The 15,393-nt window shown below is 51.1% G+C and overlaps 1 protein-coding gene across 5 annotated transcripts in view; it reads right to left on the bottom strand.

Moving 5' to 3' along the window:
- Nucleotides 1–182: 182 nt before the first annotated feature.
- LOC105467307 (methyl-CpG binding protein 2) overlaps nt 183–15,393 on the bottom strand; it is a 77,849-nt gene continuing 62,638 nt past the window's right edge. For all 5 annotated transcript variants that reach the window (XM_011716775.3, XM_011716779.2, XM_071088357.1 and 2 more), the window contains 2 exons: nt 10,590–10,940; nt 183–10,046 (listed from right to left, as the gene is read on the bottom strand). In XM_011716775.3, coding sequence (XP_011715077.1) covers nt 8,963–10,046; nt 10,590–10,940 — 1,435 coding nt within the window. In that variant the 3' untranslated portion in view covers nt 183–8,962. The remainder of the gene's footprint in view (nt 10,047–10,589; nt 10,941–15,393) is intronic.

Below are 15,393 nucleotides of genomic sequence, written 5' to 3'. Positions count from 1 at the left end.
AACAAGTTGAGGGGGCCGGCGAGGCCAGCATATGAAGGAAGCTTCCCTTGGCCTCTCGTGGCAGGCCTGAAGGCAGCTATCTGTGTCCAGGGACAGCCAGATCCAATGAGGAAACGCAGCACCATGCTGTCATGTGAGCTGGAGGGGGACTTCTGTCTTATAATGAAAGCCCAGACCTTGAGTCACTTTCACAGAGAGATTTATCGAGAATGCTAACAGCACAGGATACAGTACTTCCCAACAAAAGGTGCAAACGCGTCACTTAGAAAGGCATGCTGAGTATTCTTTGCTTTCACATGTATTAAAAAACTTACAAAAATAAAATAAAACTGCGTGCTGCCCATCTTTTCCAATAGTAAAAGAACCTTATGAAAAAATCACTTGATTTTACAACAAAAGACACAAACGGACATTTTTATGTAAATTTATAAGGCAAACTCTTTATATAATAAATAGGTTACAGGGATTCAGTGGGGGGGGGGGTTTGAAACGTATACAGGTACATTCAGACAGGTTTACTGAAATGGTACAAATTTCCTTAATAAATTGCCTTTTGTTTTTAAATATATCAGTGCTTTCAGTCATTTGGCTATACACAAAGAACCTTTTTTCTGAACACTACAAAAAAGCAATCGATAATTTTTGTTTTTAAAACGACCTACTTATTTTCTAAAGTAATTGTCCCAAAACACAAAAACTGAAGGTGAATACGATGCAGGGCTTTTAGAGACATCTCCAGCTAAGTGTGTCCTGTCCTCTCCCCGTGCCCCAAGTGCACCTCTCCCAACCTCAGACGGGTTTCCAGGCTGGAGCCAGCTCCCTTCTGCACAGGGTGGCCTGTTACTGGCAATGCTGTCCACAGCTCTCGGCCTCTGAGCTGGCACAGGGGAGTATGACTTCAACTCAGGAGGGAGCAGACACCGTGCCTGGCTCTTCCAGATGCTGCACCCCGCAATGGTCACTACAGTCAGCACTATCTCCGCCTCTCAGAGGAGGGAGGGGCTGTCAGGTGTTTTGTGAGCCCAAAACTATGTCTAATGAGGGTAATGGCTTTCCTAAGATGTTTTTGCCATGGAATGGGAAGGGGGTTTCTCACATCTAAATTTTGCTGGCGATCGGATGACAGCCAAGAGAGAGCAAGCCCCCTCCATGGTCATTTTATTGCCCTGGGGAGGGGAGGGTGGGGAATAGAGATGTCACAGTCTTGAGCCCTGGAGGATGGGGTGGGATGTGACAGAAGTGTCTTAAACAGTAATGCCCATGGGGCACACCTTGGAGAGAGAATGCCCACCGCCTGGCCTGTCCAGGAAGAGCTGCATCGGGGGGAGTGGCCAAATGCATCTGCCAACATTAGCCTGACCTGTGCCCACGGCAGAGCATCCCAGCCTCCTGCTTGGGTGGGCCCAGCCCCATTCTCCCCAGCTCTTCAGCTCTGCGCACACACATCCCCTCCTGGTTCCCCTCAAGGAAACATCAATCTTGTCTTTCCTTAAAAGTACGGAGTGTTGGTAATAATCTCAGGGGGAGGGGAAGCAAAACAAGAATCCACTGGGCAGAACAAAACCTGGTTTTGCTGTGACTTGAAAAGTGGCAACACATCAGCTATTCGGCTTGCTGGCTTGGAGTGGGACTCCCGGGCTCCACTGCTTTGGGTGGCTTCTGGCTGATCTGGGCAGGGGTGATCTGTGCAGCTCTCCCCTGTCATCTCAGTCAGCATCCCCCTCCCTCCGAATGCTTTTGTTTGTAAAGAAAAAGTGTCTAGAAATATTTGTCTCTGGAACAATTACTTTAAACATAGTTACAATACAGACTTCAGTTCAAACACAGAAGAGATTTACTTAGCAAAATTCCTTTCACCCACCAAAAATTACACAAATATAAGCCTCAACACCACAGTTAAGAGGACCAGTAGAGAGAACCTCATGTTTGGAACACAAAAGGAGAAATAAAAACCAAACCAAACCCAAACAGAAAAACCCCAGAAAGACAAGTAAAGGGCAAAGAAGGAAGGGGAAGGAGAGCAAACACAGCACACGTTACAGTGTCCAGATACATGGGAGCCCAGCACGGGCAAGGGCTCGGCACACATTGAGTAACAGTCCTGGTGATATTTGGTCATATATTCATCGACTACTGACTCTGGAGCGGCTGTTATTGATTGAAGCAGTGACAAATCAAACGGAAAGGAGGCCGTGGTAGCAAGGGAAGGAGCAGGCTTCAAGTTCTGCAAGCCTTTTGCACTCCACTGTCCAGCTCCCCAGAAACACTGAACCGGGTGGGCCCTGCTCCATCCGGGCAGGGCTAGAGGTCACCGGGTGAGGCTAACTCGGGCGTCGATTTCATGTCAGTCAGAAAACACGCACGTGGACGCACGCAGACACCCACCTGTTCATGGCCAAACATCAGCGGCAACGGCCTCCTCGCCGCCTCTGCCCCCATCCCAGGCTGGGTGGGGAGAGAGCATCATGACCCACTGCTAACACTGAACACATGCCGGAGCAGGCCCCGGATGTGGGCCCAGAGGCTGCCCCAGCCCTGGTCCTCCGAGGGGCTCGCGGATAGCCCGGCCACTGAAAGAGCGTATGGCTGTTTTTGTTTTGGATTCAGGCCTCAGAAGAAGCAATGACAGCAGGGAGGGAAGCTTTTGGCCCTGGTGATTATAATGCTCTCTGCTTTGGAAGAACAAGTTTCTGGATTTTTTTGGTGTTTCTAATTATTAAAAAAAGATGATCAAAAAGAACTGTTACAGCTAAACTCTCTAGCAGATATTGCTCATTAAGAATTACAAAAGCAAATGCAATTACTCATAGGATGGGGGAGAAGAAAGGGACATTTCTGGAGTCTTCACTACTTCCTGGATGGGACCCACTGGACTGATGCACATGACTCTGGGGTCCCTGGCATTCTCCCTGGTGCAGCTCACAGGTTCCGAGACAGGCCAGGCCTCCCGTCTCCACTCCAGCCCACAGGCTCGACAGAGTGGGAAGGATGAAACACACTCGGACCCTACTGGCAGGGAGGCCTGCGAGGCTGACTCTCTACATGGGCTCGCCGTGACCAGGTCACGGGAAGGGGATTGGGGGAGTCAGGCCACCCCAGTGGACTCCAGCTCCCAGAGGTGGAAGGGGACCAGGCTGTGCCGACTACATTCCGGACTTCAGCAGGTCAAGGGAGCGCTCCTGCACCCAGAACCTTGGGACCTCTTTCACAAGCATGGGAGAAACAAGAGTGCAAAACCTGGGTGCTGCCTGGAGCCTCCTTCACCTGGCACAGGAAAGCCCTTGAAAGAAGCGAGGAAAAGACCACGAATCTGCTTGGACAGAAGAAGTGACCAGCAGACAGATTTGTCGTTTTTTTTCTTTTTTTTCTTTTTTTATTTTCCCTTGTCCTATGCTATGGTTATCAGAAATATTGTAATTAAGCAACAGGTATAATTTTAACAGGTCTTTTTTTGTGTGTGGAGCCACAAGCAAAATGAGTTTATAATTGTGCAATATACAGATATATATATAAAAATTCAACTGCTTTGTGTGTCTAGTCAGTGCGTTAAATAACAGGGACAGAAAAACTAAAAGCAAAAAACTAAAAAGCAAAACAAAAGCCCAGGATAGAGGAGACAAAGCAGGCCTATGCGCACAGTCTATGCATTACTGGATATAATCAGGGTCACCAGGAAGAACAGCTTTGCCACTTGACACACAAACACTGCAGGGAGAGGGGCTATCAGTGGGCAGGAGCCAAACCTCTTAGCCTTTTCACCTTATCTGCTCTCACTGCTGAGCAGGACCTGATTAAAGGTAGGACAGAATGGGGGTTTTGGGGCCAAAGAGATTTCCAAATTCCCCAAATGTTCTTGAATTCAAAGGTTGGATTTCCTCCAGGTTCTGGATTCTGCCTGTGCAAAGTCGGGGCCCGGAGTGGTAGCGGGGAGTTGTGCTCCCTCCTTGCACTGCCCTCACACCTGCCTCCTTCTGCCTCCTGACAGGGCAGGCAGGGGGCCTTGAGGAGGCAGGAGAGACCAGCTCAGGCGGCCTGCTGATCCAAGGCGAGCAGAGCAGGAGTGGGCAAGGCAGGCTGCCCCTCAGGCAGAAGTGCCTTCCTAGTTCCCTGGGTGTTTTCCCGACACATCAGCGCTGGGGCAGGCTCTGTCAAGATGAGAAGAGTGGGAAGTAGGGTGGTGTTGGGCCTTCCAGGTCACTGGTGAACGCTCCACCTTCCATACCAATCCCAAAAGACAGGGTCAGAAGCCATGTCCTCAGGTCGGCTACCTCCACAGATTCCCCTTGCCTGTAATGCTCACCAGGCATCTCAGGCCAAGTGCTAAGTATTTTTAGAACAGCATTTTTATAAAAGCTTGCTCTTATTCATTCAAAAACATCAATATGTAATTTTCTGCCAAATGTTTTCTAGGTTTTCCTTCTAGATTGTTGAGAACTGACTTCAGGGTTCAGCTTTTCCCCTCTAATATGTAATTTTAGACCCTGGGGGAGGCAGTATCCTAGTGATTTATAACAAGTAGACTATGCCTTTTCTAAAGATTGGTACAATAGCTAAAAGAGAAAGACACCAAAATGGAGAGAATCAACAAATCATTTCAGAACAGCGAGAAGAGCAGGAAGACCTGGAGGGAAGGGTTCTGCCCCCAACTGGGCAGGTCCTCCAGACCTGCTCCATGGTAGGGGCTCTAGAAACAGCTCATTCCTAAAGTCTAGGACATAGGTCCTAGAATCTGCAGGTATGAACTTGAAACAGGAATCCATTTGGGGCAATGACACAGGCTAAAAATGGATGCCCAAAGGTCTTCTTCAAGAACTGGTACCTGTAACCTCCCCTAGCCCAGTCAGCCCAGAAAGCCTGACTGGAATGCTCTGGAAAAGGAGCTGTGGTTAGAGAGGGATACAGAGTTCTAGCTGTCAGGCTCCACTTGGGCTAAACCAAATCCAGATGGTCCCGCCCAGGGGACTCCGCTCATATCCCTCTGCTCCCTCCTGGGCTTGAGCCGCTTATTAAGTGATTTAAAATTCAGAGGTTCTGTCAGCTAAAGAAACTCCTTTCTCCACCAAACTTGGCAGTTTGTGTCTGGTTATTACCCTCTTTCGCCATCACTGTCACAGCAATGAAAAGCTAGGCAGAGAAGCAGGTGACAATCTGGGGCTGCTCCCTATCCCAGGTGCACTGTTCATGCTTTAGACCTGGAATGATGCCACCCAACAGAAGATTGTCTGCACCCGCGTCGGCACTCACGAGTAGCAGCTTCTGCCATCCAGCGAGCTGGATGCTGGGGCCCTTGGCTAGTTTGGCACTGATGGATTGGGGGATGTAGCGTTTCTGGGTGTCCCCTGTGCCTTTTGACATGGGAATACAGCATCAGCAGACGGGAGCTGTGCTAGCGCCTGGCTGTGACCAAGTATCTCCAGCTCACTGAGCTGTCAAGGCCGGCGATTCCACTGGCTATGACAAGCCCACCACCAGGCAGGGCTGGGAGGGGTAGACCTGGGGGGAGCTCGACGACCTACAGTATTGTCAGGAGAGGAGGTAGTAACTAATAACTGGAACAAGGGTCGGGGAGACTGTGGATGTGACCTTAATGACCTAGCCCCACAGGTACTGGAAAGCTGTTGGTCTTCTACTGTTCACAAATTCACTGAAAGAGGCCCCCATCTTCATAGTGTTCAAGTACAGACAAAATTGAGGTCACACCCCAAAACTGGGCCGGACACAGCTGGTGAGAATCCTGCAGCTTAAGGCTTTCCCTCCAACCTCCTGTCAACCTGACCCCAAGGCAGGGGCAGCATGGGAGCTGCAGGGCCCCTGCCTGCCAGGGCAATAAACCGCCAAAGCTGTCTGCTGGCGACTGACTTGTGATGCCTTTGGGAAAGAAGAGGGAATGAGGAAGAAAGAGGGAAACAGAGAGAAAACCCTAAGGAGCCTCAGACCCCACTGGCAGCTCTGGAATAAACTCGAAAGGAAAGAGGCTGGAGAACAAGGGAGCTGCAGGTGGGGCCCGAATGAAATAAAGTGACACTTGAAATGCTGTGTTCCCAACCACGACTGCCCAATTGGCCCTGAATGAACTGTCATGGGTGACAGGGGGGCCTGGTGGGCCACGCACTCCTCTTACCAGGACCAGATGACACCCAGGTGATGGGGAAGCAGCTCCGGACAATGAGTGCAGAAGCCACATTTCATTTGACTAAGTATAATGCATAAAAACCCAACTGACCAAAATAAACATCTTCTCAGTGACAACCTGGTCGGATGCTGCGCTCTTGTGGATTAAGTGTCCTTTGGTGGTGCCAGGAGTACGAGGCCACTATGGGGGCAGGAGCCTTTTGTCCTTGGAGGAAGAGTTCTGGAGGACTCACCCTCTCCTCTGACTCCCCTTCTCTTCCTGGGGAAGAGTCAGAAGTGAAGCTGGGCGGGGGGGTCAACAGCAGAGCAGGTGGAAGGGATCAGGGATCAGGGATTGGGCTGATGGGAGTTTGGTTGCAGGACTTGCTTTTACAGCATAAGAAAATGGATACATATATGCTAGAAAGTCCAACTATGAGACTCTACAAACAGAATGGGGCAAACTCCCTCACTTCTAACCATTCCAGAAGAGACAAACACGTTTTTTTCTTAAGCTACTGACTGCAACTGTCAACTATGGTTCCTGATCACTAGACTGGCAAAGGAAGAGTGCTAGACAGTTTCTATGATGTTTCACTCCTTCATGACTACACCGCAGTAAGGAAGCCAGGGACAATAACTGAAATACACAAGACAACACGCACTTGACAGTTCATGGCAGCAGCTCACGTGGGACATGCCTGTGGGTGTTTCTGGAAGCATAAGACTGCTGTCTCATTTGCTACTTTGATAAGGTACTTCTCAGTTGGACAGATTTAGATATAAGAGACATCTCTGTAAACACAGAAAAGGATATACCAATATGATGAAGATATGCAGCTAGATAAGGACTTCCTGAACAGAGGTTAAAAAGATGGGATCCCAAATGAAAACTGATCAATTACAAACCCACAGCAGGCCCATGCCTTGAAGCCCCTACACCACAGCTATGGACCAGATAGTGAAATGTGTGGTATTCTGGTCCCACTGTCTGCATCGAGCAAAAGCAAAACATTTCCATTATAGAAGAACTCCAAGGGAAAAGGAGGAGCCGAGGAAGGGCTGGGGACCTAGGTGCCGGTCCCGGCTCGGGTCTCGGGAGTTCTGCATCAGTACCGCTGCTGCCCTGCTGCACTACGCTAGACTCCGGACTTCTGAGTGAGCTCAAGGTCGGGTGGCATGGAGCCCCTGTTGCGCCACTCAATGACTGGCAGGCCACAGGGGGCCTCTGTGCTTTCCTCAGCTACCAAATGGGGCCCAGCTCCTCCAGGCCACTTCTCTAGAATAGAAGGGTGAAAAGGCTCGTTGTTCAGGGTGGGAAATGCCTTTTGCTTTTTCTTGCCAAGGAAGAGGGGGCTACCTAGGAGAGCAAGACCTTGCTGCTCTCTTGCTCTTCACAGACAGGCCAGGTAGGACTCAGAAGAGCCCAAGGCCTCCTCAGGGCTCAAAACAGGGTGGGGCTGGTACTGGCAGCAGGAGGACAAAGGGCAGGCAGAGTTCTAGGGACTGGAGCCGACACGTGTGGTTGGGCACTGCGGCTGCCTGGAAGAGAAGGGATGAACTAGGAAGGAGGACAGAGGAAGGGAAAGAACTGAAAGAATGAAATGAACAAAAGGCAGAAATGGAAGCAGAGAAGAGAAACCAATCAGGAAGTCCTTATAAAATTGCAGCAAACACTTAGAGTTTCGGAGCTTCGTGGGAACCCTATGTGCTGAGCCCACTTTAAAACAAGCGCAGGTATATATACATATCCAGGTAGTTCTCAACACCATCACATCTGGTGGCCTGAGGGACTAAACGTCACCAATTCAAGCCAGTTTGCTCTCAGAGCATCTGTTTGTTTTGAAGTGGGAACATGAAGACTCAATAGTGCAAATAATTCTAAGCTGTCCCTAAAGGAGTAGAATTGGAAAGTAACTGGAAGAACATTTTCTTCTCCTCCCCCTTTGCCCCTTCCCTGTCCACTAAGTCCCTAACTACCAGTCACAGACTGCTCTGAGAGATGAGGAATCCCTCTCACCCCGCTGTGTTCGGCCCGGCCTGACCCTGGGCCAGCCTGCCTGTGCCTTGTCCTACTGCCTCCATGGCCTCTCTAGTGCCACCAACTGGAGGACGTCCCTTGAGAATGGACCATGCCACCTCACCCTGGGCCATCCTCTCCTGTGATTCAGGCCAGTCTACACCCAGTAGTTCAAGGGACAACTCCCTCCTAGCCATGCCGGAACAGACAGGTGCCACTTTCCTGTCCTGTGAAGCGTCCTTGCCAGTTTTGGATTGGGGCTGGGGTGGGGCCAGATTTGAGCCGCCACGGGTGGGATCGCACGGGCCATAGCCACTGGTCACATCCATCTCTAAAGAATCCAACTGTCTCTCCTGCCTCACACCTCCCTGTCCCAACGTGGTTGGGAGTGGGGGAGGTGGGGGGAGCTGGGGGAGTGGTAGACGGGGCACTGATGGCACCGAAAACGGGAGTGTCCTCTCAACTGCTCTGTCTCTAACGACCACATGGGGGAAAGGTTTGGGCGGGAGGGGAGGTGCCTGGTCAACAGCTTGTCTGGTCAGTAGTATCTGCAGCAAGCCTTGTTGAAGGAGCCTAGTTTAGAAAAGTGCAAAGCTACTTCTGGCCCTGGTTAGGTCTTCAACCTGACTGTGCTTGTCGGTAAGAAAAACATCCCCAATGCTCCAACTACTCCCACCCTGAAGCCACGAAACTCTAAGTTTACTGAAAGAAAAAAAAATATTTTTTATTTCAGTTAATCGGGAAGCTTTGTCAGAGCCCTACCCATAAGGAGAAGAGACAACAGCTGCCTTTATTCTTGTTGGTTTGCTTTGCAATCCGCTCTGTGTAAAGTCAGCTAACTCTCTCGGTCACGGGCGTCCGGCTGTCCACAGGCTCCTCTCTGTTTGGCCTTGGCATGGAGGATGAAACAATGTCTTTGCGCTCTCCCTCCCCTCGGTGTTTGTACTTTTCTGCGGCCGTGGCGGCGGTGGCGACCGCGGGCTGAGTCTTAGCTGGCTCCTTGGGGCAGCCGTCGCTCTCCAGTGAGCCTCCTCTGGGCATCTTCTCCTCTTTGCAGACGCTGCTGCTCAAGTCCTGGGGCTCAGGGGGGCTGGTGGGGTCCTCGGAGCTCTCGGGCTCGGGTGGAGGTGGGGGCAGGGGTGGGAGCAGCGGCACGGGGGCCTTTGGGGACTCTGAGTGGTGGTGATGGTGGTGGTGCTCCTTCTTGGGGGGCGAGGAGGCGCTGCTGCTGCGCCCCTTGGGGCTGCTCTCCTTGCTTTTCCGCCCAGGGCTCTTACAGGTCTTCAGTCCCTTCCCGCTCTTCTCACCGAGGGTGGACACCAGCAGGGGCTTCACCACTTCCTTGACCTCGATGCTGACCGTCTCCCGGGTCTTGCGCTTCTTGATGGGGAGTACGGTCTCCTGCACAGATCGGATAGAAGACTCCTTCACGGCTTTCTTTTTGGCCTCGGCGGCAGCGGCTGCCACCACACTCCCTGGCTTTCGGCCCCGTTTCTTGGGAATGGCCTGAGGGTCGGCCTCAGCTTTTCGCTTCCTGCCAGGGCGTTTGATCACCATGACCTGGGTGGATGTGGTGGCCCCACCCCCCTCAGCCTTGCCCCCTGGCGAAGTTTGAAAAGGCATCTTGACAAGGAGCTTCCCAGGACTTTTCTCCAGGACCCTTTTCACCTGCACACCCTCTGACGTGGCCGCCTTGGGTCTCGTGGTGCCGCTCCCTTTGGGGCGTCCCCGGCCTCTGCCAGTTCCTGGAGCTTTGGGAGATTTGGGCTTCTTAGGTGGTTTCTGCTCTCGCCGGGAGGGGCTCCCTCTCCCAGTTACCGTGAAGTCAAAATCATTAGGGTCCAGGGATGTGTCGCCTACCTTTTCGAAGTACGCAATCAACTCCACTTTAGAGCGAAAGGCTTTTCCCTGGGGACTGTGGGGACAAATGGAAAGACACAAGAAACAATTAGAGGCTCTCCATGGCAATGTCAGAGATAGGGCAGAGCAGATGCTGGTGACAACACTCTGATAAACGTTACTACTGAACAAGAGTTACACTGCCTGGCTGCCCCTGAGGACCTGTCACCAAAGCCACTCACTCGTCTGCCTGCCGCTGACCCCCCCAGGCCTCTCCAAAGTCCAGCAACCAAAGAGTCAGGTCTGGTACAGAAGGGCTGTTGGGCTGAGGCCCATTCTGCCGGTTGGTGCCTGGGCCTGAGTCACCATCTAGAACATACCCAATTTTGAACTCAGGTATGGTGGTCAGTCTCTCCAGGAATCAGTTTCAATAAGATAATCCTTTGCTCACCCTTCTCAGGGTTATGGAATTAAATGAGGCTGTCTGCAAATGTCATCTGAAAACTGCTAACCTTTTTGGGATCATTTAAGGGGCAGAACTGAAACATGCTTCTTCACTCCTCTGAACCCCTGTCCCTGCCCTCCCTGCCCTATAGAGGCAGGAGTTGCTCTTACTTACTTGATCAAATACACATCATACTTCCCAGCAGAGCGGCCAGATTTCCTTTGCTTAAGCTTCCGTGTCCAGCCTTCAGGCAGGGTGGGGTCATCATACATGGGTCCCCGGTCACGGATGATGGAGCGCCGCTGTTTGGGGGAGGCAGAAGCTTCCGGCACAGCCGGGGCAGACCCCGACCCTTCTGATGTCTCCGCTTTGCCTGCCTCTGCGGGCTCAGCAGAGTGGTGGGCTGACGGCTGCACTGGCTCATGCTTGCCCTCTTTGTCTTCTTTCTTATCTTTCTTCACCTTTTTAAACTTGAGGGGTTTGTCCTTGAGGCCCTGGAGATCCTGGTCTTCTGACTTTTCTTCCCTGAAGTGTTAAACAAGTATGTAAGTATCACAGAGAACATGCCAGTCTGCAGAACAAGTGGGCAGAGGCAGGCTTGGATCCCCACCACATGCAAGGCCCCACACCATCATACACTCAGATCTTGATGTCCTTCCCCAGGACAACAGAGCCTTGAGTTGGGACCCAAATATTTCTTTAGGAATTGGGCTACGGGTGGTACTGGCCGGTGTGCCTGACCTGCACTGTGGCCACCTGCAAGTCTCCTAGCACTGCAGGAGAATCAGAGCCCTTTCCTCTGAGCGGAAACATCGTGGCTCCTGAGCATACCGCCCCAGCATGAGTCGAACCTCAAGGGCCTCTGGGCTCAATGGCTGACAAGAGGCCTTCGACTGCTGGAAACGGAGTCAAATGGGGGAGGGGGTCTCCTTTGTGAAAGCCAGGGCTTGGGTGTCTTTTCAGTTTTCTAGAATGAATGCTCAATGAGGCACACAGTACAGTGTCATGGAAAGCACACACAGGTTTGGAGCCAGCCAACCTGCACTCAAATCCTTTGCCGCTTTCCAAACATGAACCCAGCAAATGACCTCAGCATTCTGTGCTTCAGTTTCCTTATCTTGACAACAGGTAACCCCATCTAGACATCCTTACTGTGAGCATCACAGGAAAAAAGGCACAATGGCACTATATAAATATCAGCTAACTCAGGCCACAGGAAACTGCCGCCTAGGTTTCTGGAGTGATAAGAGAAGTAGTCCCAGGTGCAGTGAGCCTTTAACACAAAATGTTCCCTGATGAGGAATGGCCTCGGCCACAGCAGACGCGGCAAGAAGAGCAAGGTGTGGTCCAGGCAGAGCCATATGTCCCCTTCCTGCTGGTGCAGAAGAGCACCCTACCTATTCTAGTGTGGGAGGCTTCCCCATTCTTTTCTGGTGACAGAAGCAGCTCCTTCTCTACACATCACTTTGGCCTGGTGGGGTCTCATCAGAAATGGCCACCATGAGGCCCCACGCCCCAGGATCAGTGTCTGGCCATGATGCTCTAGTAATCTGTCTAGTATGCCACTGTGAGACCTCCTAGGACTCCAGAGCCTCAGCAACAACAGGGGCAGCTTGGAAAGAAGCAGCAGCCACCTGCGAGTCCCTTCGTTAGCAGTTCATTCTGGAAAAGAGCATGACTACTCCTGCCCTCCATGTTCTCAGCCCCACAACTCCCCTGTCCCATGTGGTTCACATCAGTGCTGGTCACTGCCTTGTGGCTGGTCTACCCCAAGAGACTTCTCCTCTTGTCTACACTGCACAGACTGTGCAATGAGGGCATCATGGCACTCAGTGGCAAGCATCCTTGGGAAACCAGGACTCAAATGATGTAGGGAAGTTACCAAAGGCGGTTAGTGCTGGGACTCGGAAGCTACAAGGATGTATCTCTCCAGAACCATCAGGTCAGGTGTAGGGAGGCAAGAGATGTTCCAATCTAGTGACAAGATCTTAGAGTGAGGGAATGTCTTGTCCCCACTATGATTCACCCCTGAGTTCCTCCCTATCCTGTATCTTCCACCAACAGTTTAGGGCCCAGAGTGTGGCCGCCAGAGTCGCCTAGAGCCATTGCATACACAGAGGCATCCTACAACCCACAGGGCAGTCTTTCTTGCTGTAAAATGGGGTCCCTATTCTGTCCCGGCACAGAGCTCGCTTTTCTTTTTTTCTTTGAGATGGAGTCTCGCCCTGTCACCCAGGCTGGAGTGCAATGGCGCAATCTCAGCTCATCACAACCTCTGCCTGCTGGGTTCAAGTTATTCTCCTGCCTCAGCCTCCTGAGTAGCTTGGATTACAGGTGCGCGCTACCACGCTGGGCTAATTTTTGTATGTTTAGTAGAGACAGGGTTTCACCATGTTGGGCAGGCTGGTCTCGAACTCCTGACCTCAGGTGATCGACCTGCCTCAGCCTCCCAAAGTGCTGGGATTACAGACATGAGCCACCACGCCCAGCCAGAGCTTGCTTTTCAAGTCTCTGAGTCTTATGGCTCTCAATGGGAAATGATGAAGAACGCTGGGAAGCTAGGTGTGGCCTGTGGCCCACCCAAGATCAGCCTTTGAGAATGGACCCCTAGGCAGCTCCCCATAAAGGAGGGAGAGAAGGGGAGCCACCAGCAGAGTGGGCCAAGAAAGCAGATAGATGGGAATCGCTACTTCTACACAATCCATCATGGTGCTGCCTAATGCCAGGGCTGCTTCCTGGAACTTGGACGGTCCTGATGTCAGAGAAAAACAGTGAACTAATGGGAAAGATCTGGCTTCTTCGAAACTCTCATGTACATTTCCCAAATACCTTAATCACCATGAGGTCAAACTATAAACCTAAACATGACCTAAGGAATGCCTTCTAGAAATCTACATAGACACCTCCAGAAATCTCAAAGAATATATGCATGACGTTATTTGCCACAGCATTATTTTTACTAGTCAAAGTAAAAATGATAATCCAATACCTCAGATCCCTATCACCAGGGCACTTGTTAAATAAACTTATGGTGCACCCACACACTGGAGTACTGTGCAGCTCCAAAGGGACTAAACAAGAGCTCTAAGAACTGCGATGGATTTCCAGGATCCACTGTGAAGCAAAAGGAGCAAAGTGCAAACATATCTACTGCATGTTACCTAGGTAAGAAAGAAGGGCGGGGTATTAAGGAAGGACACACCATGAACTAATGAAATTGATTCCCTGCATGGGGTAGGGGGAACAAGGTGAAGGTACAGGCACAGGAGTGAGACCTAGCTGAACATGCCTCAGTGTAATTCTGAGTTCTGAATCATGTAAATGTTTATATTACTCAAAATAAAATTCAAACTAAAAGTAACAAAACCTTATTCCACTTAATGCAAATAGAAACAAATAAGTTTGGGCCAGGCATGGTGGCTTCAGCCTACAAACCCAGCACTTTGGGAGGCTGAGGTGGGAGGATTACTTGAGCCCAGGAGTCTGAGGCCGCAGTGAGCCATGACTACTACATCACTGCACGCCAGCCTGAGCAACAGAGCGAGACCCCATCTCTCTCTCTCTCTCTTTTTTTTTTTTGAGACAGTCTTGCTAGAGTGCAATGGCAGGCGTGATCTTGGCTCACTGCAACCTCTGACTCCCGAGTTCAAGTGATCCTCCTGCCTCAGCTTCCCGAGTAGCTGGGATTATGGGTGCCTGCCACCATGCCCGGCTAATTTTTGTATTCTTAGCAGAGATGGGGTTTCACCATGCTGGCCAGGCTGGTCTTGAACTCCCAACCTCAGACGATCCACCCGCCTTGGCTTCCCAAAGTGCTGGGATTACAGGCATGAGCCACCATGCCTGGCTGAGACCCTGTCTCTTTAAAAAAAAAAAAAAAAGAAACAAATTTAATTCTACACCAAGCTGACAATATACCACAGAGAAAAGATTTATTTCAAATAACTTTTGACTACAGTGCTCTGAAAACCTGCAGTGGGACATATTCTAAGGCCAACAATAACACTCCAGGGGCAGTAAACACATTGGATTGGCTCCCAGGAGAGATACGTGATTCTGCTTCTGGGCCATCTTGTGCCAGAAAGCCTGGGGAGTGCAAGAGAAAAACAGGGAGGGCCCGTGAGAGGCCTCTAGCAGTGGTCCAGGTGTGGTCCAGGGTGGGGGCAGTTGAGGATTTGGGGCTGGTCTACGTGGTGAAGCAACAGAGCTCGCTGGTGGATTAGTGTGGGGGTGAGGGACAGGGGTGAGTCAGGGACCACCTGTCCAAAGCCTGGGAAGATGGTGGTGCCACTGACTGAGAAGGAAAAGATTGAGGGGCCAGCCGGGCGCGGGGGCTCCCGCCTGTAATCCCAGCACTTTGGGAGGCTGAGGCAGGTGGATCACCTGAGGTCTGGAGTTCAAGCCCAACCTGGCCAACATGGTGAAACTCTGTCTCTACTAAAAATACAAAAATGAGCCAGGCCTGGTGGCAGGTGCCTGTAGTCCCAGCTATGCGGAAGGCTGAGGGAGGAGAATCACCTGAACCCAGGAGGCAGAGGTCGCAGTGAACTGAGATCGCGCCACTGCACTCCAGCCTAGACAACAGAGTGAGACTCCGTCTGAAAAAAGGCGAAACAAAACAAAAAAAAACCACTGGAGCGGCAGGGGAGCAACACCCACAGCGAGTTATACCATCAAGGAGAGAAAACAATTCTTCAGCTATTCACTATAAAGGGGGGAAACCCAGCTGTGATCAGATTCAGAGTTGGGCCTGAATGAACTGTTTGCTTGGGGGTTTTAAAGGCTTTTTATTGTGGTAAAATATACAAAACGGGTCGGGTGTAGTGGCTTACACTTGTAATCCCAGCACTTTGGGAGGCGTGGCAGGTGGATCGCTTGAGCTCAGGAGTTTGAGACCAGCCTGGGCAACATAGCAAAACCCTGTCTCTACAAAAAACAAAAACAAAAACAAAAACAAAAAACCCACAAAAATTAGCTG

This window comes from Macaca nemestrina, chromosome X, assembly GCF_043159975.1.
Source record: "Macaca nemestrina isolate mMacNem1 chromosome X, mMacNem.hap1, whole genome shotgun sequence".
Lineage (NCBI taxonomy): Eukaryota > Metazoa > Chordata > Mammalia > Primates > Cercopithecidae > Macaca > Macaca nemestrina.
Note: the sequence above shows the minus strand (reverse complement) of the source record. Positions and strands in the feature narration are given on the sequence as shown.